This window comes from Theropithecus gelada, chromosome X (genome assembly GCF_003255815.1).
Source record: "Theropithecus gelada isolate Dixy chromosome X, Tgel_1.0, whole genome shotgun sequence".
Taxonomy (NCBI): domain Eukaryota; kingdom Metazoa; phylum Chordata; class Mammalia; order Primates; family Cercopithecidae; genus Theropithecus; species Theropithecus gelada.
This window is the reverse complement of record NC_037689.1, coordinates 82,722,418-82,745,471: the sequence shown is the minus strand read 5'-3', so window position 1 is coordinate 82,745,471 and position 23,054 is coordinate 82,722,418. Positions and strand designations below refer to the sequence as shown.

General features: G+C 44.5%; 1 protein-coding gene across 5 annotated transcripts in view; it reads left to right on the top strand.

The window, feature by feature from the left end:
• Nucleotides 1–4,431: 4,431 nt before the first annotated feature.
• Nucleotides 4,432–23,054, top strand: part of TAF1 (TATA-box binding protein associated factor 1) — a 178,546-nt gene continuing 159,923 nt past the window's right edge. For 3 of the 5 annotated variants that reach the window (XR_003117427.1, XM_025372456.1, XM_025372455.1), the window contains exons 1-14: nucleotides 4,432–4,687; nucleotides 5,697–5,811; nucleotides 6,250–6,366; nucleotides 13,100–13,219; nucleotides 15,184–15,425; nucleotides 15,847–16,065; nucleotides 16,475–16,693; nucleotides 17,056–17,263; nucleotides 19,450–19,626; nucleotides 20,176–20,303; nucleotides 20,397–20,504; nucleotides 20,627–20,800; nucleotides 21,570–21,743; nucleotides 22,256–22,360. Coding sequence is in view for 4 of the 5 variants with exons in the window: in XM_025372456.1 (XP_025228241.1) it covers nucleotides 4,508–4,687; nucleotides 5,697–5,811; nucleotides 6,250–6,366; nucleotides 13,100–13,219; nucleotides 15,184–15,425; nucleotides 15,847–16,065; nucleotides 16,475–16,693; nucleotides 17,056–17,263; nucleotides 19,450–19,626; nucleotides 20,176–20,303; nucleotides 20,397–20,504; nucleotides 20,627–20,800; nucleotides 21,570–21,743; nucleotides 22,256–22,360 (2,286 nt within the window). In the remaining variant the exon portion in view is untranslated. The remainder of the gene's footprint in view (nucleotides 4,688–5,696; nucleotides 5,812–6,249; nucleotides 6,367–13,099; nucleotides 13,220–15,183; nucleotides 15,426–15,846; nucleotides 16,066–16,474; nucleotides 16,694–17,055; nucleotides 17,264–19,449; nucleotides 19,627–20,175; nucleotides 20,304–20,396; nucleotides 20,505–20,626; nucleotides 20,801–21,569; nucleotides 21,744–22,255; nucleotides 22,361–23,054) is intronic. The other 2 variants (XM_025372457.1, XM_025372454.1) reach the window with 2 other exon arrangements.

The window sequence follows — 23,054 nt, the reverse complement described above, 5'->3', positions numbered from 1 at the left end:
CAAGCTCCGCCTCCCGGGTTCACGCCATTCTCCTGCCTCAGCCTCCCGAGTAGCTGGGACTACAGGCGCCCGCCACTGCGCCCGGCTAGTTTTTTGTATTTTTTAGTAGAGACGGGGTTTCACCGTGTTAGCCAGGATGGTCTCGATCTCCTGACCTTGTGATCCGCCCGTCTCGGCCTCCCAAAGTGCTGGGATTACAGGCTTGAGCCACCGCGCCCGGCCTACATTTCTTTTTATTGCTGAATAATATTCCATTATGTGGATATCCCAATACTTTGCTTATCAGTTGATGGACATTTGGGTTGTTTCTACTTTTTGGCTATTATTAACACTGCTGTGAACATGTACAAGGTTTTGTGTGGACATATGTTTTAATTCTCTTGGGTAGAAAACCATGAGTGAAACTGTTGGGTTACAAGGTAAATTTACATAAAACCATTTTTTTTTTTTAAATTTTTTTGAGACGGAGTCTCACTCTGTCGCCCAGGCTGAAGTGCGGTGGCGTGATCTCCGCTCACTGCAATCTCTGTCTCCCAGGTTCAAGCTATTCTCTTTCCCCACCCTCCCAAGTAACTGGAATTACATGCATGTGCCACCACGCCCAGCTAATTTTTTTGTATTTTTAGTAGAGATGGGGTTTCACCATGTTGGTCAGGCTGGTCTTTAACTCCTGACCTCCAGTGATCCACCTGCCTTGGCCTCCCAAAGTGCTGGGATTACAGGCGTGAGCCATTGTGCCCGGCCTATTTTTAAAAACTTTTTTTTTGAGATGGAGTCTTGCTTTGTCGCCCAGGCTGGAGTGCAGTGGCGTGATCTTGGTTCACTGCCAACCACCGTCTCCTGGGTTCAAGTGATTCTCTTGCCTCAGCCTCCTGAGTCACTGGGATTACAGGCGCCCGCCACCGCATCTGGCTAATTTTTGTATTTTTAGTAGAGACAGGGTTTCACCATGTCGGCTAGGCTGGTCTCAACTCCTGACTTCAGGTGATCTGCCCACCTTGGCCTCCCAAAGTGCTGGGATTACAGAAGTGAGCCACCATGCCCGGACTATTTTAATTTTTAATTTTTTTTTTTTGAGACAGAGTCTTGCTCTGTTGCCCAGGCTGGAGTGCAGTGGTGCGATCTCAGCTCACTGTAAGCTCCGCCTCCCGGGTTCACGCCATTCTCCTGCCTCAGCCTCCCGAGTAGCTGGGACTACAGGCGCCCACCACCACGCCTGGCTAATTTTTTGTATCTTTAGTAGAGATGGGGTTTCACCGTGTTAGCCTGACCTCATGATCCACCCACCTCGGCCTCCCAAAGTGCTGGGATTACAAGCGTGAGCCACCTCGCCTGGCCGCCTATTTTTATTTTTAAAAAGATTTTAATTTTACTTTTTGGACAGAACAGTGTGAACATATAAAAGCATGTTTTGAATCAAGAATGGTATCTTTAGGTTAGGTGTGGTGGCTCATGCCTGTAATCCCAACACTCTGGGAGGCCAAGGCAGGAGGACTGCTTGAGCTCAGGAGTTCAAGACCATCCTGGGCTACATAGTGAGACCCTGTTTCTACAAAAAAAAAAAAAAAAAAGAATATTGTTATCTTTCATATTTATAGGACCTGAAGTCTCCTTCCACATCCTATAAGCCTCTACCTCTCATTCCATCTGCTTTTTCTCAAGCACAAGCATCCAAGAGAAAATATGTTGTACTAAATAACTTTTTTTTTTTTTTTAGACGGAGTCTCGCTCTGTCGACCAGGCTGGAGTGCAGTGGCGCAATCTAAGTTCACTGCCAATCTCCGTCTCTTGGATTCAAGCAATTCTCTTGCCTCAGCCTCCCGAATCACTGGGATTACAGGCGCCCACCACCACATCTGGCTAATATTTGTATTTGTATTTCTAGTAGAGATGGGGTTTCACCATGTTGGCTAGGCTGGTCTCGAACTCCTGACTTCAGGTGATCTGCCCCCCTGGGCCTCCCAAAGTGCTGGGATTACAGGAGTGAGCCACCGTGCCCAGCCTATTTTTACTTTTTAAAAAATTTTTATTTTACTTTTTGGACCAAACAATGTGAATATATAAAGCCATGTTTTGATTCAAGAATGGTATCTTTAGGTTAGGTGTGGTGGCTCATACTTGTAATCCCAACACTTTGGGAGGCCAAGGTGGGAGGATTGTTTGGGCTCAGGAGTTCAAGACCACCCTGGACTACATAGTGAGACCTTGTCTCTCCAAAAAAAAAAAAAAAAGTTATCTTTTATATTTATAGGACCTGAAGTCTCCCTACAAGCCTCTACTTTTATTCAACCTGCTTTTCCTCAAGTACAAGCATCCAAGAGACAATATATCGTACTAAATAATTTTTTTTTTTTTTTTTTTTGAGACAGTCTGGCTCTGTTGCCCAGGTTGGAGTGCAGTGGCGTGATCTCAGCTCACTGCAACCTCCACCTCCCGGGTTCAAATGATTCCCCAGCCTCAGCTCCCCAAGTAGCTGGGACTACAGGTGTGCGCCACTGTGTCAGCTAATTTTCTTGTATTTTTAGTAAAGACAGGGTTTCAAAGTGTTGGCCAGGTTGGTCTCGAGCTCCTGACCTCAGGTGATCCGTCCACCTCGGCCTCCCAAAGTGCTGGGATTACAGCTGTGAGCCACTGCGCCGGGGCGCTACATAACTAACCATAAAGTACATTAAAAAGCATTCCAGGCTGCAATATATGTATATGTTTTTTTTTTTTTTTTGAGAGGGAGTCTTGCTCTGTCGCCCAGGCTGGAATGCAGTGGCCGGATCTCAGCTCACTGCAAGCTCCGCCTCCCGGGTTTACGCCATTCTCCTGCCTCAGCCTCCCAAATAGCTGGGACTACAGACGCCCGCCACCTCGCCCGGCTAGTTTTTTTGTATTTTTTAGTAGAGACGGAGTTTCACCCTGTTAGCCAGGATGGTCTTGATCTCCTGACCTCGTGATCCGCCCGAAAAAGTGCTGAGATTACAGGCTTGAGCCACCGTGCCCGGCCCTGTATTTTAACCTGAATCAATCTAAGGAAACAAGAGAAATTCAGATCATGGAATGTTTTCAAGACAACTTGCCTGGCTTCTTCCAAATATTCAGTGTCATGAAAAACAAAGAAAAAGGCAGGTGGATTCTGGACTAAAGGAAGATGACCAAATACAATGCATGGAAAGTGAATGGATCCTAGAGTGGAAAAAAAGGAAAATGAGGAAGAGTGCTATGGTGTGGTACAGAAATTATTTCAGTCTATGTTATTATAATAAGTGAAAAAAGCAAGGTGAAGGCCGGGCGTGGTGGCTCACGCCTGTAATCCCAGCACTTCGGGAGGCTGAAGCGAGCAGATTGCTTGAGCCTAGGAGTTTGAAACCAGCCTGTGCAACATGACGAAACCCCGTAAAACGTCCCAACTAGGACAACTGGGGAAATTTAAGTGCGGACTCTGTTAAATAATATTGACTTACTTCCTAAAGATGTGATAAAGGTACTTTGGTTCCGTAGTTAAGACGCTTATTTTTAGGACTGAAGAACAAGATGCCCGTAAATGGTTTAGAAAAACAAAAATCCTAGCAAAATGTTAACAATTGTGAATCTAGGTTAAGGGTCAGCTGTTCATTTTACTAAACTTTCACATTTTCCGAAATAAAACGTTGGGGGAAAAAGTCTTTTTGAGGCGGGCTGGAGTGCAGTGGCCCGATCACAAGTCACTGCAGACTCCAACTCCTGGCTCCCACCTCAGACCCCCCAATAGCTGGGACTACAGGAACTGGCCACCACATCTGGCTAATTTTTTAGATTTTGTGTAGGGATGGAGTCTCGCTTTCTTGCCCCAGCTGGCCTCATACTCGTGGGCTCAAGCGATCCTCCCACCTCGGCCTCTCAAAGTGGTGGAACTACAGGCCTGAGCCACCGCGCCTGGTCAAAAAATCAATTTCTAGGGAAAAATGTCAACTCAAAACAAGTAACCTGCAAAGATACCTTCAGCATAGCTGGGGAATGCCCGTATAATTTACGTCAAGGCTCTCCTTGGGAAGAAGCGGTGAAATCGCAGGCAGCACAAAGACCGGCTCTTATCCCTACTTCCGGGTATTGTGGCACAGGAACCCGAGGTTGTCAGAGCGTAAGCCACGTGACCCGAGCAGCTCCTTCTGACTGGAGGAAGAGCCATTGCTCTAATTCGGTGCCGTGAGAAAGCTCGCGCGCAGAGCAGTGGGAGCGGGCGGGACTGAATATTTTCTTTGACCAACCGCTTTCCACGTATCCATCCTCCTGATCCCGTAGCGTCGAATCAAAAGCCGTTAGTAAAGTAGTTACTTCTTTCTCTTAGGATAGCCGGTCTTTCCGGGTTTTTCCCCCCTCCCCCTCCTCCCTCCCATCTCCCCCCTTCCCCCTCCCCTCCTCTCCCTTCCCCTCCCTTCCCCTCCCTTCCCCTCCCCACCTTTATTCAGCTTCCGGTAGAGGCTGGTAGGGTAAGGGAGCTCAGTAAGTCACTTCTGTGCGACTGTTGTTTTATTTCCGGTCTATGGGACCCGGCTGCGATTTGCTGCTGCGGGCAGCAGGTACCATCACTGCTGCCGCCATCATGTCAGACACGGACAGCGACGAAGATTCCGCTGGAGGCGGCCCATTTTCTTTAGCGGGTTTCCTCTTCGGCAACATCAATGGAGCCGGGCAGCTGGAGGGGGAAAGCGTCTTGGATGATGTGAGGGGGTGGGCGTGGGGGTAGGGCTGGGGAGGGTGCGGCTAAGCAGAGGAAGGAGATGCAGGGAGGAAAGCAGAGGGTGCTCAGGCAGCGAGAACTGGGCGCAGTTAACGCCGGGGAGGAGGGTCCCGCCCTCGTGGGTGCGGGAGCAGCGTCGCGTTGGAGTGATCAGTTCTGGGGGAGGGTGGGCAGAAGAGAGCGCGAGGCGAGCCCGGGGCCAGGGGCGTAGGGAATGGTGGCTTTGGAGCTAGTGCTCTGCCGACCAGGCAGTAGGACACATGCTTGTTTTGCCTAATGAGATGGCTTCCCACCCGTAACCTGCTTGGAGATTCTTGACACTTCCTGCCCCTCTGACATCGCTAGGCTGAGATGGCTCTATAGAGCCAGAGGACTGGACAGGACCTGCCCCCCGCTCGTTTGGTTCTGGCCCCAGGCTTAGGTCAATGGGGTATTCTCAGCACCCAGGTGGGCCTCCTGGTCCCAGTGCGCCTTATAGGTGGTTCTCCCAGCGTCTTCACTGACATCCGTGAAATAGTGTCCTGCGCCCTCGTGAAACTACCCCGCCTTCGCTTAGGCCCGTTTTCTTGAGGGGTGAAGCTGTCGGCCGCTGTGGCCCCTACTGTGCCACAGGCCCATGCGAAACTTGGCCCGAAGGAGCCCCGTCTCGCCGCCTCCAATCCCACTCATCTCCCTGCCTTGGCCCTGGTTCCGAGAACAACTGTTCCATTTGTTCAGTCTTGGTAGTTCTTTGATTCGTCTTCTCTTGTAGTGTTATATTTTAAAGTGTAGGCGATGCAGTTGGCTGTGGTGCTTTAATAAAGATCTGATCGATGCGAAGTTTGGTAGATAGATATTGCAGTTCTTGAACGTGTTACTCCTTTTGGCACACTGCACAGTCATTTTTCATGTGGATTTGTGACTTTGTTGTGGACCAGGGAAATAAGCCTTTCTGGTGTGGGAATCGTAGGTTTAGTTGTTGTCTTCGACTCTGGTGCTGTCCCTTTTTCAGGAGTGTAAGAAGCACTTGGCAGGCTTGGGGGCTTTGGGGCTGGGCAGCCTGATCACTGAACTCACGGCAAATGAAGAATTGACCGGGACTGACGGTGCCTTGGTAAATGATGAAGGTGAAGTCTGGGTTGTGAGGAGTAGGTGGGGGAGGAGGCTAGCCACCTACTATATATGTACTTTTGTGTGTGTGTAAGATGGAGTTTTGCTCTGTCTCCCAGGTTGGAGTGCAGTGGGGCGATCTCGGCTGACTGCAGCCTCCGCCACCCGGGTTCAAGCATTTCTCCTGTCTGAGCCTCCCAAGTAGCTGGGACTACAGGCGTGCGCCACCACGCCCGGCTAATTTTTGTATTTTTAGTAGAGACAGGGTTTCATCATAGTGGTCAGAGTGGTCTCGAACTCCTGACCTGAGGTGATCCGCCCGCCTCGGCCCCCAAAGTGCTGGGATTATAGGCGTGAGCCACCACATCCAGCCTGTACATGTACTTTTAAATGGGAATTACCTGAGGGAGTGAGGGTCACTTACTGTTGTTGCGATTCTCCCTGCTTTTTCATAGGGTGGATTAGGAGTACGGAAGATGCTGTGGACTATTCAGACATCAACGAGGTGGCAGAAGATGAAAGCCGAAGATACCAGCAGACAATGGGGAGCTTGCAGCCCCTTTGCCACTCAGGTGATTCTTTGGTGTATTAGCTTGAACATTCCAGTGCATTATCCTGCTGTATAGTCCAGTTTGGGCTCTGGTTTCCATGCCTGCTTTCTGCCATTGTTCCTGCTCTCTATGCCTTTGCTTTGCTCCTCTCCCTTTGTCAGCTGAGTTCCAAGTAGCTGCTATCTTTTTTTGTTCTGGCCAGTGTTAACTGTACTCGTGGTTATTCCTCATACTGTTCAGTCATGAATTCTTGGTTAATGACAAGTAGCTTCCTTGTCATCTGGTATTTGAATACCTGCAGGGGTTTGTGAGATGCACTTCAAAGTTGGAAACTATGAAACAAATTCAGTTTTTGCCCTGAAGGAATTGATAGTTCAAGAGGGATGCAAGGTCATACATAAACAGTGAACTAAGGCAGGACGCGGTGGCTCACGCCAGCACTTTGGGAGACCGAGGCGGGCGTATTACCTACCTGAGGTCGGGAGTTTGAGACAAGCCTGACAAACATGGAGAAACTCGGTCTACTAAAAATACAAAATTAGCCAGGCGTGGTGGCACATGGACTGTAATACCAGGTACTCGGGAGGCTGAGGCAGGAGAATTGCTTCAAACCGGCAGGCGGAGGTTGCAGTGAGCCTACATCGTGCCACTAGACTCCAGCCTGGGTGACAGAGCGAGACTCCGTCTCAAAATAAAAAGAAACACACTTCCTGTCAGTTTAGAGTACATAACAAGTGCTCAAACAACGTGTAATGAACTGAGTTAAATTAGTCAGAGTCTACTACTAGCTAATTGTATTACTTTTGATAAAATTCCACACTTTATTATAAAGTTCTCTAAAGTTTAAATTTTCCTTTTCTACTAGAGGTTACAAATAAATCTTAAGACTCCTTCCACTTACTGACTTTACCTTCTAGGTCTGAGGTTCTGATTCTACAATGTAGCGTCTTCTTCTGATTCTATAATGTAGCACCTTATACCAGAGAAGAAAAAAACGTATTTGCAAGCAAGTATCAAGTTCATTGTTTACGCAGGGTGCGGTGGCTCACGCCTGTAGGGGAGCATGGTCATTTGAGGTCAGGAGTTCGAAACCTGTCTGGCCAACATGGTGAAACCCCTTCTCTACTAAAAATAGAAGAAAATTGGCCAGGTGTGGGATTACATGCCTGTAATCCCAGCTACTCGGGAGGCTGAGACAGGAGAATTGCTTCAAACGGGAGGCGGAGGTTACAGTGAGCTGAGATCAAGCTCCGCCTCCTGGGTTCATGCCATTTTCCTGCCTTTGCCTCCTCAGTAGCTGGGACTACAGGCACCCGCCACCTTGCCCAGCTAATTTTTATTTTTATTTTTGGTAGAGATAGGGTTTCACCGTGTTAGCCAGGATGGTCTCCATCTCCTGACCTCGTGATCACCCCGCCTTGGCCTCCCAAAGTGCTGGGATTACAGGTGTGAGCCACCGCACCCGGCCTAGGCAGTGTGTTTCGAAGATAAGTTGGCTGGGTGTGGTGGCTCAGGCCTTTGTAAACCCAGCACTTTGGGAGTCCTAAGTGGGCAGATAATGTGAGGCCAGGAGTTCGAGACCAGCCTGGCCAACATGGAGAAACCCCTTCTCTACTAAAAGTACAAAAGTTAGCTGGGCATGGTGGCGTGTGTCTGTAGTCCCAGCTACTCGGGAGGCTGAGGCATGAGAATTGCTTGAACCCAGGGAGGGGGAGGTTACAGTGAGCCAAAATGACGCTGCTGCATTCCAGCCTGTGCGGCAAGAGCTAAACGCTGTCTCAAAAGATAATGAAGTCCATTTTCGGAACTTGAGGAATTCAATTTAGTGGTCTGGAATCTAGAGCTATTGGTCCACAGTTCTTTATAGTTCATTCTTTGCACTGCCCTGTTCTACCTCTCACTGCCTGAAACTGCCCCTGCCACGCCCCCGACGGAGCCTCTCTCTGTCACCAAGGCTGGAGTGCAGTGGCGCAATCTTGCCTCACTGCAACATCCACCTACCGGGTTCAAGTGATTCTCCCACCTCAGCCTCCCCAGTAGCTGGGACTACAGGTGCGCGCCACCACTCCCAGCTAATTTTTCTTGTGTTTTTAGTGGAGATGAGGTTTTGCCATGTTGGCCAGGCTGGTCTCGAACTCCTGATCTCAGGTGATCCACCCACCTTTGCCTCCCAAAGTGTTGGGATTACAGGTGTGAGCCACCCTGCCCGGCCTGCTTGAAAGTTTTATATGAAGTTGCTCCTTATTTATTCATTGTCTACCTCTTCAAACTAGATTTCAGGCTGCTGATAAATGTGAATAAAACCTTGGTAAATACTTGAACTTAATTTTTTCGGGACAGCTTATGGATTTGAGTGCTGCTTATATGAAAAGAATTAACTGTACTGCATATACGAAAATTAACCCATGAAAAATAGAAGATATAAGCCCTGCCTTTAAGGATATTGTTATCTTGTGGGGAAGATGACATAAATAAATGCAGAACAATTATTCATAGTAAGGCGAACCAACTATGAGCTCATGTTTCTGTATATAGAGTGTTATATTTAGTTTTGATGGGCTGCCAGAATAGGTAAGTCAATAGCTGTCATTTTTGAGCACCCTGACTGAGGGGAGATGGTGGCAGTTATTATTTTCAGTAGAAGTTATAATTTCCAGGTTTGTGTTTGTTGTCTTGACTAGGGATGGTAAGGAAAAGGCTGGGAGTTTCCCTAGGTGAGTTTTATGAGCTAACTTCCTGGAAAAGGAGGATGCTACATTTGATAGAATCTCAGTACTCTGGGATGCTCATTTCTAAGTTCTCTTGTCCTCTAGGGGTGCCTTCACCTATACCCTTAGCTTTTTCCTTCCTTGGCATTGGCTCCTTTGTGTGGCTTGATTTACAAGGGTGCTTCTTGGGAATAATTGGAAGTGGATGTAGATTGCTAATAAAGCTTTCATGGAGGTGAATTTTGAGTAGAATTTTGAAAGTGAGGCAAGGTTTGGTGGAGAAGGAGCAGCAGTTCATTTTGGTTTGAAAACATGGCTTGTCTAAAGTTTTGGAGATATTTAGAAATAAGCAAGTCATGTGTGTAGAGGGGGGAATTAGCCAGTAGGTTTTCTTGAAAGGAGTAGAAAACATGCTGCCAAATAGCAAGAACCAAGAATAGAGCAATTTCACAGTACCTTTATGTATGTGTTACTTGGGATTTGATGACATAAGGAATTGTAAACCATCATAGACTGCTGAGTGAGAGGCAGGATGGTATAATGAAAAGAAAAGGACTTTGGAGTCAAAGTGTCCTAGGCTTAGAGTGTCATAGATTCAAATTCCAACTCCATATTTAGTGTGACTGTGAGCATGTTGCTCAATCTCTGAGCCTTGGATTTCTCATTTGTAATAATCCCTCTGTTTTCTTGTCAGTAGTAAAGGTGATAATAGTTACATTAATAATAGTTTTGTGAGAATTTAAGTTTATCACATGATGTGAAAGCACATAGTATAATGGTAAATGCTCTTGTTAATATTAGTTGACTTTCCATTTTTTCTGCTTTGCTAGTTTACAGTCTTAGAGGCTTCCCTTTGTGATGCTTTAGAAGAGTGATACTTGTTGCTATCGGGTTTTGATTAGTAAAAGAGTGAATGTCACATCAACTTGGAGGCTGTTCTTGCAGGCTAGAGATGTAAAGTTATTAAGGTCTGAAGTAGGGTGACAATTGTAGAAAATGACAGCTAGGGTCAGGCCGGGCGTGGTGGCTCACGCCTATAATCCCAGCACTTTGGGAGGCCGAGGAGAATGGATAACTTGAGGTCAGGAGTTCAAGTCCAGCCTGACCAACATGGTGATACCCTGTCTGTACTAAAAATGCAAAAATTAGCCGGCTATGGTGGTACACTTCTGTAATCCCAGCTACTTGGGAGGCTGAGACAGAAGAATCGCTTGAACCCGGGAGGCGAAGGTTGCAGTGAACCGAGATCATGCCACTGCACTCCAGCCTGGGGGACAAGAGCGAAACTCCGCCTCAAAAAAAAAGAAAGATAGCTAGGGTCAAACTTAGAAGATACTGATAAAGTATCAAAGGACTTGGTTGCCTATAGTCCCAGCTACTCAGGAGGCTGTGGCGGGAAGATAACTTGAGCCTAGGAGTTGGAGGTTGCAGTGAACTATGATCAAGCCTCTGCTCTAGCCTGGGCAACAGAGCATGACCCCTGTCTCCAAAAAAATAAATAAGTAAATAAATAAAATACAGGGCTTGGTGAGTGAGGAATTGTGTTGGAAAGAGTGTAGGCTTTGTTGTTAAACCAGGCTTGTATTGTGATTTTGTCACTTAAAATTCAGTCTCTTCCATATCTCAGGATAATTCCTGTTGTGAAGTGTTACTGGGAGGATTATACATAAAACATCTAGAAATGCCTGGCACATAATGGAAGTTTTATAGTAGGAAGTTGCTATGCTTTTTTTTTTTTTTGAGACGGAGTCTTGCTCTGTCGCCCAGGCTGGAGTGCAGTGGCACAGGCAGGGCTCACTGTAACCTCTATCTCCTGGGTTCAAGCGATTATACTGTCTCAGCCTCCTGAGTAGCTGTGACTACAGGCCCGTGCCACCTCTCCCAGCTAATTTTTTGAATTTTAGTAGAGACTGGGTTTCACCATGTTGCCTAGGCTGGTCTTGAACTCCTGAACTCAGGCAATCTGCCTGCCTCAGCCTCCCAAAGTGCTGGGATTACAGGTGTGAGCCACCTCGCTGGCCCTACACTTACTATTTGTAATGATCAACTGGACAAGTGTATATTGGGGGTCACGAGATTGATGAAGGAGACAGTGGACTAAAGTCATAAGCTGGGAAAATGCATGTGGATGTGATGTTGATAGGGGATTTAAAAGAGATAAAGGATATTTCAGTGTTTTATAAGGTACAGTTGTTAAATATCTGAGTAGAAAGATTCTTTAGGAAGCAGAAGAGTTGTGGAATTGTAGAGGAGGTAAATTTTTTTTTTTTTTTTTTTTTTTTGAGACAAGAGTCTCCCTCTGTCACGCAGGCTGGAGTGCAGTGGCGCGATCTTGGCTCACTGCAACCTCTGCCACCTGTGTTCAAGCGATTCTCCTGCCTCAGCCTCCCGAGTAGCTGGGACTACAGGCGCCTGCCATTGCGCCCAGCTAATTTTTGTATTTTTAATAGAGATGGGGTTTCACCGTGTTAGCCAGGATGGTCTCGATCTCCTGACCTCATGATCCACCTGCCTCGGCCTCCCAAAGTGCTGGGATTACAGGCGTGAGCCACCGTGCCCAGCCCGAGGAGGTAAATTAAGTCCGCGTGTGTATATTTGGGTTTAATCCAGGCGAAGGTGATTCTTGAGAAAGGGAATAGGGAATGTGCAGGGGAATAAAAGCAGAGTCTTCAGGACGAAATCTTGAGTGATGCCAGTGGCTAAAGGGCCATGAAAAGAGTAATAAACTGCAGATAATAGATAGAAAAACTGTCATCTCTCATTTGAGAGATGAGAAGAAAGACCAGTCTTACGGGAAACTGACAGGGAAAAGATTCCCAAAGTGCTGGCAATTATAGGTGTGAGCCACTGTGCCCGGCCCAGTATGAAAATTCTAAAAAAGATATGGTCAGGAAAGGAGCAAAGGTTTCAAACAGCTCTTGGAAGCTCTTTCATATGTTGTATGATTATTTATTTGTTTATTTATTTTTTTGAGACACAGTTTCACTCTGTCGCCCAGGCTGGAGTGCAGTGTCGCAACCTTGGTTTACTGCAACCTTCACCTCCCAGTTCAAGTGATTCTTGTGCCTCGGCTTCCTGAGTAGCTGGGATTATAGGCACATGCCACCACTCCTGGCTAATTTTTGTGTATTTGACAAAGATGGGGTTTCATCATGTTGGCCAGGCTGGTCTCGGAACTCCTGACCTCAGGTGATCTGCCCACCTCAGCCTCCCAAAGTGCTGGTGTGAGCCACCGTGCCCAGCCATCATGTCTTGTATGAGGTATTATTCATGTTATAGCAATTGACTTGCACCTTGACGTCATCTCTTTCTAAAGGCTAAAGCTATGTTTCAGATATATATATGTAAAATACTTTGAGGCATGGTCTTGCTCTGTCACACGATTACTGCTCCTCAATGCCTTGACCTCCCAGGCTCAAACTGTACCTCCACCCCAGCCCCCTGAGTAGCTAGTACTACAGGCATGTGTCACCATGCGTAGCTAATTTTTGTATTTTTTGTGGAGATGGGGTTTCTCCATGTTGTTTAGGCTGGTCTTAAAATTCTGGGCTCAAGCCATCTGCCCATCTTGGCCTCCCAAAGTGCTGGGATTACAGGTGTGAGCCGTCATGCCTGGCCCTCACCTTGCTTTTTTCACTTGTGTGTTCTTAAGGGATACGGATAGTGCTTCATGGGGTGCTTTAAATTATTGAGTGGCCCTGTAGTCCCAGCACTTCGGGATGCCGAGGTGGGCAGATCACGAGGTCAGGAGTTCGAGACCAGCCTGACCAACATGATGAAACCCTGTCTCTACTAAAAATACAAAAATTAGCCAGGCGTGGTGGCGCATGCCTATAATCCCATCTACTCAGGAGGCTGAGGCAGGAGAATCACTTGGACTCGGGAGGTGGAGGTTACAGTGAGCTGAGATTGTGCCACTGTACTCCAGCCTGCACAACAGAGTGAGACTCCATCTTAAAAAAAACAAAAAATTGAGTGGCAAGGAAGCTTAAGGCAGTTGTGTAATATTTTGGATATTGAGGAGATCACGTTCTTGGTTTTATTAGATTATGATGAAGATGACTATGATGCTGATTGTGAAGACATTGATTGCAAGTTGATGCCTCCTCCACCTCCACCCCCAGGACCAATGAAGAAGGATAAGGACCAGGATGCTGTTACCGGTGGTAAGTAGAGATTGTCTACTTTTGTGTTAGGAGCAAGTTTCCATTCATAAGTCCAGTCTTGTGGCTCACACATAAGGGACAAACTTAAGCTTATACGAAAGGACAAAACTTCTAGAAATAATTCATACAATCTCAAATTTTTGTATTAAAGGGAAGTTTTAAAACATTTGGCCACAGTATTTTAACGTGCTCAATATATAGTAGTTTAGTCAGTGGTTCTCAAATCTGGTTACCCATCAGAATCACTTAGAGTCTTTAAAAAAAAAAGCAAAAAAACACCAATACCTGACTTTCACCCCTTGAACCTGATTCAGAAGATCTTGGGTAGAGTCCAGGAATTAAATTAAATTAATTAATTAATTTTTTTTTTTTTGAGAAAGAGTCTTGCTGTGTTGCCCAGGTTGGAGTGCAGTAGCACGATCTTGGCTCACTGTAACCTCTGCCTCCCGGGTTCAAGTAATTCTTGTGCCTCAGCCTCTAGAGTAGGGGCTGGAACTCCTGACCTCAAGTGATCCTCTTGCCTTGGCCTTCCAAAGTGCTGGGATTACAGGTGTGATCCACTGCGCCCTGTCGAACCCAAGAATTTTAAAGAGTTTCTTAAGTAATTTATGATACAACTGATCTGTATACTGGTATTTAGAAACTACTTGTTTAGATGGCTTTATTTTCAGTGAAGTGGTTAAATAAGGAAGGTGCCCTGGAATGTTGATAAATCAGATAGTGTCAACTACCAGATATTCAGAGATTTCAAAGGCTGGTAGAGTCTTCAGTGTTTATCTTACCTATTCCTGTAACAGTAACTGTCCTAGGCTTGAAAATTGGGGAAGAGCAGTGTGTTTGATTGACCTGTATGTTGAGGCTTGCATTTACCTAAATTCTTCCTGTTGGAGTTTTAAGCCATTTCTTTTTAACAGTCTGCTAAATGTCAGCTGTTTCATAGATCTTCTTTTTTTTTTTTTTTTTTTTTTCTTTTTTGAGACAGAGTCTTGCTCTGTCGCCCAGGCTGGAGTGCAGTGGCGCGATCTCGGCTCACTGCAACCTCCGCCTCCCGGGTTCACGCCATTCTCCTGCCTCAGCCTCCCGAGTAGCTGGGACTACAGGCGCCCACAACCGCGCCCGGCTAATTTTTTGTATTTTTAGTAGAGACGGGGTTTCACCGTGGTCTCGATCTCCTGACCTTGTGATCCGCCCGCCTCGGCCTCCCAAAGTGCTGGGATTACAGGCGTGAGCCACCGCGCCCGGCCCATAGATCTTCTTTATGCCAAAGAATCTTAATGTTGTCCTGTGGGCTTAAAAAGATTTTCCAGCTCATGGGTCTCTGAACTAGGACTACCTGAGTGGTATAAAGTATTACATAATTTTGCTATTGGTCACAACATTGGTTACAATATTGGTTACTTAACAGAAAGTAGGGCCAGGCGTGGTGGCTCACACCTGTAATCCAAGCGCTTTGAGAGGTGGAGACGGGCAGATCATTTGAGGTCAGGAGTTCGAGACCAGCCTGGCCAAGACGGTGAAACCCCGTCTCTACTAAAAATACAAGAATTTAGCCAGCCGTGGTGGCGCATGACTGTAATCCCAGCTACTCAGGAGGCTGAGGCAGGAGAATCACTTGAACCTGGGAGATAGAGGTTTCAGTGAGCTGAGATCTCACCACTGCACTCCAGCCTCTGCGACAGAGCAAGACTCGTCTCAAAAAAAAAAAACACCGAAAGTAGTAAACCTAGTAATAGTGTTTGTTTTCTCATCACAACCCTAGGGTACCAGGTACGTGGTGAGTTGGGGGATGATGGGAGATAACGAGTTAGAAGAGTTTTCTGGGTTGCATACTAGTATTATGATTTGGGTGCTTGGGCCTATATCCTGGCATTGAGCCATGTGTATAGCCTAAAGTGGGTGTTTGCGGAATTCGAGGAAATATATTCACAGTTACATGCCAAAGGGGTTTCTCTTCCTTGTTGCAGTGTCTGAAAATGGGGAAGGCATCATCTTGCCCTCCATCATTGCCCCTTCCTCTTTGGCCTCAGAGAAAGTGGACTTCAGTAGTTCCTCTGACTCAGAATCTGAGATGGGATCTCAGGAAGCAACACAGGCAGAATCTGAGGATGGAAAGCTGACCCTTCCATTGGCTGGGATTATGCAACATGATGCCACCAAGCTGTTGCCAAGTGTCACAGAACTTTTTCCAGAATTTCGACCTGGAAAGGTACATTGTATGGAGAATGCCCAGATTGCAAACCACCGACCTCTTCCAAATAATGACTTTCGTTGTTAAGATGCTGAGTATGGAATAGACCTAAGGGTTTCCTTACTCAGTGACATACTATTGGCTATGTAAGGGTTCTTCACACTGTATTAGGTCTTTTTTTTGAAGTTGTATATATTGATAGTAAATGTGATTTATGCTGTTCTCATTGGAAATTTCCCTGTTACCTTAAAAGAACTAGTCCAAATTATTAAGGAACGCTTCTTTACTTTCTTGTTAGATGTTGTAAGTCTGAATGCAACACTCCTTTATTTCTCCTCCGCATTTGAATAGATCTCTCAAGGGCGTTTTCAGGCCCAGATGCTGCTGTTTTCCTATCTGACTTTGAGTCTCTGTCATAGTAATGTATTCTGTGTTCTAGGTGTTACGCTTCCTACGTCTTTTTGGACCAGGGAAGAATGTCCCATCTGTTTGGCGGAGTGCTCGGAGAAAGAGGAAGAAGAAGCACCGTGAGCTGATACAAGAAGAGCAGATCCAGGAGGTGGAATGCTCAGTAGAATCAGAAGTCAGCCAGAAGTCTTTGTGGAACTACGACTACGCTCCACCACCACCTCCAGAGCAGTGTCTCTCTGATGATGAAGTAGGCAAAATGGAGACCTGAGATTAAGGCTTATGAGAGGAACAAATGAATTGAATGAATTCTCTCTAGTTTATGTTTAAATTGTAAATAACACCATAGCAGATAGAATTCTGTGCTAATTCTCAATAAGTAATCATGGGTTCAATCTCAGCGGCTGCCCCTTCCCTATTGTAAAAGAAAAATGTTTGGTGGGGTAGGCGGGGATGAGAGGGGTAGATGGTGATATGCTGCTGAATAAGGTTTGATCGATAGGCGGAATGTGCTATGATACATCTCCATTGTTTACATTCTAACTCCAGGTAAATCATCCTTAGTTTGTCTAAGTTCCCCTCCTGACTGTTAACTCTATAGCCTTAGGACAGCTGGGATCAGGAAATTCTCCCTGCTCTACTTCTTTTTTCTGTTACAGATCACAATGATGGCTCCTGTGGAGTCCAAATTTTCCCAATCAACTGGAGATATAGATAAAGTGACAGATACCAAGCCAAGAGTGGCTGAGTGGCGTTATGGGCCTGCCCGACTGTGGTACGATATGCTGGGTGTCCCTGAAGATGGCAGTGGGTTTGACTATGGCTTCAAACTGAGAAAGACAGAACATGAACCTGTGATAAAATCTAGAATGATAGAGGTGAGCAACACTGGTATGTAAGAAAGGAATCAGTGTACTCAGGTCCTATTACTTTTACTAACTTTACTTTTTAATTTGGGAGATATTGGGTGGGGTTTCTTTAGTGGGAGATTGAGGTGTCTCAGCCTTTTATTTGGTATGGTATATCACCCTGGTAGCTAGGTCCTATACTAAGGATTCTGTTTGTGAAGTGAGTGCTGTGCCAGACTAGGAGTGGGAAGAGGCAAATATTCCTGTTATCAAGTGGTTGTTTCAAGTAAAGGACCACTTACGATGTGTCTGTATCTCTAATGTGGAATTTGGAGTGTAAACTTTGACCAGTGACCAATCAAGGGTGTGTTTTTTCTTCCCTACTTACCCAGGAATTTAGGAAACTTGAGGAAAACAATGGCACTGATCTTCTGGCTGATGAAAACTTCCTGATGGTGACACAGCTGCATTGGGAGGATGATATCATCTGGGATGGGGAGGATGTCAAACACAAAGGGACAAAACCTCAGCGTGCAAGCCTAGCAGGCTGGCTTCCTTCTAGCATGACTAGGAATGCGATGGCTTACAATGTTCAGCAAGGTGTGCTGCTGTGCTAGCTGTGTCCAGCATATACTGCCCTTAATCTTAGTCACCATAAGTGGGCTTAGCTGTGTTTTTTTTTTTTTTTTTTTTTTTTTGAGAGAGAGTTTCGCTCTTGTTGCCCAGGATGGTGTGCAATGGTGCAATCTCGGCTCACCGCAACCTCCACCTCCCGGGTTCAAGTGATTCTCCTGCCTCGGCCTCTGGAGTGGCTGGGATTACAGGCATGTACCACCATGCCTGACTAATTTTTGTATTTTTAGTAGAGACGGAGTTTCTCCATGTTGGTCAGGCTGGTCTCGAACTCCCGACCTCAGGTGATCCACCCGCCTCAGCCTCCCAAAGTGCTGGAATTACAGATGAGCCACCACACCTGGCCTGAAGTTAAAGATCTTTCTGAACTATAACAGTACTTTATAGTATATTTTTGTTTCCCAAGTCCCTTTGTATTTAGAATTCTAGTTTCCTTTTTTTCTCCTTAAATAGGTTTGTGTGTTTTTTTTTAAGGTATGCCATGATTCATGTAAAACACTTTGAAAATACAGTATAGTGTTAAAAAAGTCACTGGTAATCTATCTGGAGATTATCAACTGTTAATTTTTGGTGTATTTTCAGTGTTCTCTGTGTGTATGTAGTTGAGCTCATTTCTATATGTACAGTTTTTGTGTACTGTGCTTTTCACTTAATAAATATTTTTCTCTCTTTCATTTTTTATTATTTATTATTGAGACAGGGCCTCACTTTGTTGCCCAGACTAGTTTCAAACTCCTGGACTCAAGCGATCTTCCTGCCTCGGCCTCCCAGAGTGCTGAGATTACAAGCAAGAGCCACCCAACCCAGCCACATAAATATTGTGTTCTTTATAAAAATGTTTAATGACATGGGAAACTCATTTTATTTTAATTAAATTATTATTTTTTTGTAGAGGTAGAGTCTTGTTATGTTGCTCAGGCTGGACTCCTGGGCTCAGGTGATCCTCCTGCCTCAGCCTCTCAAGTAGCTGAGACTTCAGGTGCACACCACCACACCTGGCTTGAGAAACTCATTTTAAATGGAAAGAAGATATGAAACAACATATATGATATCCTATTAGTGTAAATGAAAAAAAGCAGACTGCATAAACATAGAAAGCTGGATTACTTCTACATTTTGGAGGAAAAACAAAATTTTTTTTTTTGAGAAAGCAGTCTCTGTTGCCCAGGGTGGAATGTGTTGGCGCGATCTTGGCTCACTGCAACATCCGCCTCCCAGGTTGAAGTGATTCTTGTGCCTCAGCCTCCCGAGTAGCTGGAATTATAGGTGTGCACCACTGTGCTCAGATAATTTTTGTTATTTTTAGTAGAGATGGGGTTTCACCAGGTTGGCCAGGCTGGTCTTGAACTCCTGACCTCAAGTGATCTGCCTGCCTTGGCCTCCTAAAGTCCTGGGATTACAGGCGTGAGCCACCGCACCCGGATACAAAAATGTCTGATTTTTAAAACCTAAGAAATAGGTTTTTTCCTTTCCATTCTGCCCACTTTATGGGGTTGTGTATTATTATTATGAATGTTTCATAATTTACTGATACATGTTGCATTTGTTAATAAAATTTATTACCATTTATTGTTAGCATACTTTGCCATATCATTTACTATAAGCAATTCCTTCTTAAACATTTAGGTTATTTAAATTTCAACTATTGTAAACAGTGTTGCAATGAACATTTTTGACTGCAACATTGTTTTATTTTTATTTATTTTTTGAGACAGAATTTCACTCTTGTTGCCCAGGCTGGAGTGCAATGGCACGATCTCAGATCACTGCAACCTCTGCCTCCCAGGTTTGAGTGATTGTCCTGCCTCAGCCTCCTGAGTAGCTGGGATTACAGGCATGTGCCACCACACCCAGCTAATTTTTGTATTTTTTGTAAAGATGGGGTTTCTCCATATTGGTCAGGTTGGTCTTGAACTCCTGACCTGAAGTGATCCACCTGCCTTGGCCTCCCAAAATGCTGTGATTACAGGTGTGAGCCACCGTGCCCAGCCTGCAACGTTATTTTAAAGTGAGAAATGCGCTGTGTAGGTTCCTTTTCAGTGGGCACATGAGTAACTCACTCATGTTACTCATAAAAAATCTTTGCCAGAATCTTGATTGAAAGGGGCATAAATGTTTTCTCTGTTACTATTTCCTCCTTGCGCTTTGACTAGGTTTTGCAGCCACCCTTGATGATGACAAACCTTGGTACTCCATTTTTCCCATTGACAATGAGGATCTGGTGTATGGACGCTGGGAGGACAATATCATTTGGGATGCTCAGGCCATGCCCCGGCTGTTGGAACCTCCTGTTTTGACACTTGATCCCAATGATGAGAACCTCATTTTGGGTATATTACTGGCAGAGGCCAGTGTTCCTTCTCCTTTGACAACTTGCTGTTAATGTCAACGGGCAGGAGGAAATCAGAAGGGTTGGAGAAGATTAGGACTAGAAACTTATAGGTAGTGGCTTGAAAGAGCAAAGTTTTGGCTGTTAGTTTATATTATTTGTGTATATGCTTAGGGAACACTCATGTAGGAATATTGGAAAGTTGCAACTTTGAGATGTCAGGAGCATAGTTTGTTCCGTTAGTGAATCATGGACTGGAAACTTCTAGATAGCAGTTTCAGAGAGAGCAAAGTTGTAGCTGTTAGTTTTTAATTTGTGTATTCCCTAGGGAAAACTCATGTAGGAATGTCAGTAGTACCTTTGAGATGTCAAGCATGTAGTTCAGTTAGTAAATCATGGACTAGAAGTTACCTGGGGTGGGATGAAAGATCTAGTTAAGAACTTCATTGGGACATCCATTACCTTAAAAAAGAAGAAAACTGGATACTTGTCTGTAGGAAAGGTGAATCTTCAGGGAGAGCAACTCAAGTGATTTCTGTTTTATTCTCAGAAATTCCTGATGAGAAGGAAGAGGCCACCTCTAACTCCCCCTCCAAGGAGAGTAAGAAGGAATCATCTCTGAAGAAGAGTCGAATTCTCTTAGGGAAAACAGGAGTCATCAAGGAGGAACCACAGCAGGTGTGTGAAGAAAAAAGGGGCTTGGCGTTTAGAGGAACAAAGGTAATAGAGAAGGATAGTCTGACCAAGATTTGTTTGATTATCTATCATTAGAACATGTCTCAGCCAGAAGTGAAAGATCCGTGGAATCTCTCCAATGATGAGTATTATTACCCCAAGCAACAGGGTCTTCGAGGCACCTTTGGAGGGAATATTATCCAGGTACAAATAGTGTCTTTTCTGTGGTAGAGGAGAACCCCATGGCTTTGTTCTGACGGAGGATATGGGAAAATCTTGCTTAGGCTGGAATTAGCTAATTTTAACCCTTCTATTTCCTGTTTTAGCATTCAATTCCTGCTGTGGAATTACGGCAGCCCTTCTTTCCCACCCACATGGGGCCCATCAAACTCCGGCAGTTCCATCGCCCACCTCTGAAAAAGTACTCATTTGGTGCACTCTCTCAGCCAGGTCCCCACTCAGTCCAACCTTTGCTAAAGCACATCAAAAAAAAGGCCAAGGTATAATTGAATTCTGGTTAGAAAACAGCTATAAAGGATATTGGGGTATAAATTAGGGAAATGTACCAGATATTAGATTCTATCAGGGAGTTGGTTACTTTCTCAGATGTGATAGAATGTTATTTTATTTATTTAGGAGAATGTCTTTATTGTTAGGTGATGCTGTGAAAATATTTAAAGGTGAGGTGTCACAATGACTGCATCTTTCAAAAACCATCCAGCAAAGTCTATAGAAAGGTAAAGGTTAAAAAAAAGGCAAAATATAAACAGCAACGTGGGATAAGTGTTCGTAGTACAGTAGTCCTTAGGTATCTCTGGGAGATTGGTTCTAGGACCTCCTCTGGATACCAAAATCTTTAGATGTTCCAGTTTCTGATGTAATAGTATAATATTTGCACATAACCTATGCACATCCTCTCCTATACTTTAAATCACCTCTAGATTACTTATAATATCTACTCCAATGTAGATGCTATGTGAACGGTTGTTACACTGTTATTGTTTAGGGAATAATGACAAGACAAGTCTGTACCTGTTCAGCACAGATGCAGTTGTATTTTCTGAATATTTTCTATCTATGGTTGGTTGAATTCACGGATGCAGAACCATACATGGATATGGAGGGCTGACTGTACTATTGTTTGGACTTTACAGTAGTTTGAAAAATAGGTAAAATCTTTTTGGTGTGTTTGTCTCAGATTGAACAACATCATTGTGTGTAGTAGTTATCCTGTCAGGAGCTACATGGTATTTTCTTTGTTCTGGACAGATGAGAGAACAAGAGAGGCAAGCTTCAGGTGGTGGAGAGATGTTTTTTATGCGCACACCTCAGGACCTCACAGGCAAAGATGGAGATCTTATTCTTGCAGAATATAGTGAGGAAAATGGACCCTTAATGATGCAGGTTGGCATGGCAACCAAGATAAAGAACTATTATAAACGGGTGAGTCTCTGCTCAGAGAATTTTTTTCCACACATAATTCTGCTTATGCTTCCATAAACTTTTATGTACAAACTTTTTGTTATTAACGTAGCTGTAGTAAGACAAACTGCAAACTTATATACAAACTTTTTGTTATTAACATAGCTGTAGTTAGAGATCTACTGGTAATCTGTGAACATATACCATAAATTTCGTGGGAGAAAGGAGTGGTACCTGTTTTGTAGTTAAAACATGTTGAGCATCTCAAACCTCAAAATTCGAAGTAAAAATCCAAAACTTTTTGAGCACTACTAACATGATACTCAAATGAAATACTCATTGGAGCATATTGGATTTCTAGATTTGGGAACTGGTAAGTATAATGCAACTATTCCAAAATCCAAAACACTTCTGGTCACAAACATTTGGATGAGGGATACTCAACATGTGTTAGTAAAGTGCTATGCTCATATTGTGTAGGATTATTGATTATATTCTGTGATTAATAACTGGGTCTTCTGTGTTCCTTTTAGAAACCTGGAAAAGATCCTGGAGCACCAGATTGTAAATATGGGGAAACTGTTTACTGCCATACATCTCCTTTCCTGGGCTCTCTCCATCCTGGCCAATTACTGCAGGTGAGGAATTCTTTCCTGTTTTTACTGTTAACTAAGGAAATTGATAAATGAGGAGCCAGTCAGCTCAGAAAGAACTATTATAATTTCAGTTGATTGAGATGCTTTAATATTAAGTACAAAGAAGATAAGTATAATCCAAAAATGTTTTAAAGAAATCTTTTTCTTAAAACTGGCTGTAAATTGTGGTGTTCTTAGGCTAAATGTAAAATAGGTTTTTAAAAATACACACTGGTAAGCTCAGTAACGTCTGGGAAGCATAAGGAAGTCAACCTAGGATGAATTTACTATGATTTATGAGTATTTAATTTTTGTGTATAAAATTGATAACATTTTGATCATATTAGCTGTGGTTATTGTGAATATTGAACCACACCTGAACTGTGCCATCTGCAGTCCCCAGCCATAGTGAAATGCCTTTTTTTCCTCCTTTATTCTAATGGGTGTAAAGAGGCCCTCTTGTAACAGCTTTTAGATATTCAAGGGGGGAAGTATGGAGGTCCACAAATGATGTGGAAAATCTCTAGCACTGTCCTATCTTTTTTTTCTCCATTTCATTTCTCTTGGCAATCTTAACCATTTGTCCTACTCTTATACCTAGTTTATTCTACTGTTGTTATCCTTTACTCTCCTAAAACGTCTGCAAAACTCAGTTTTTTTCTTTATCCTTTACATCCATAGTCTATTGCCTACCAGA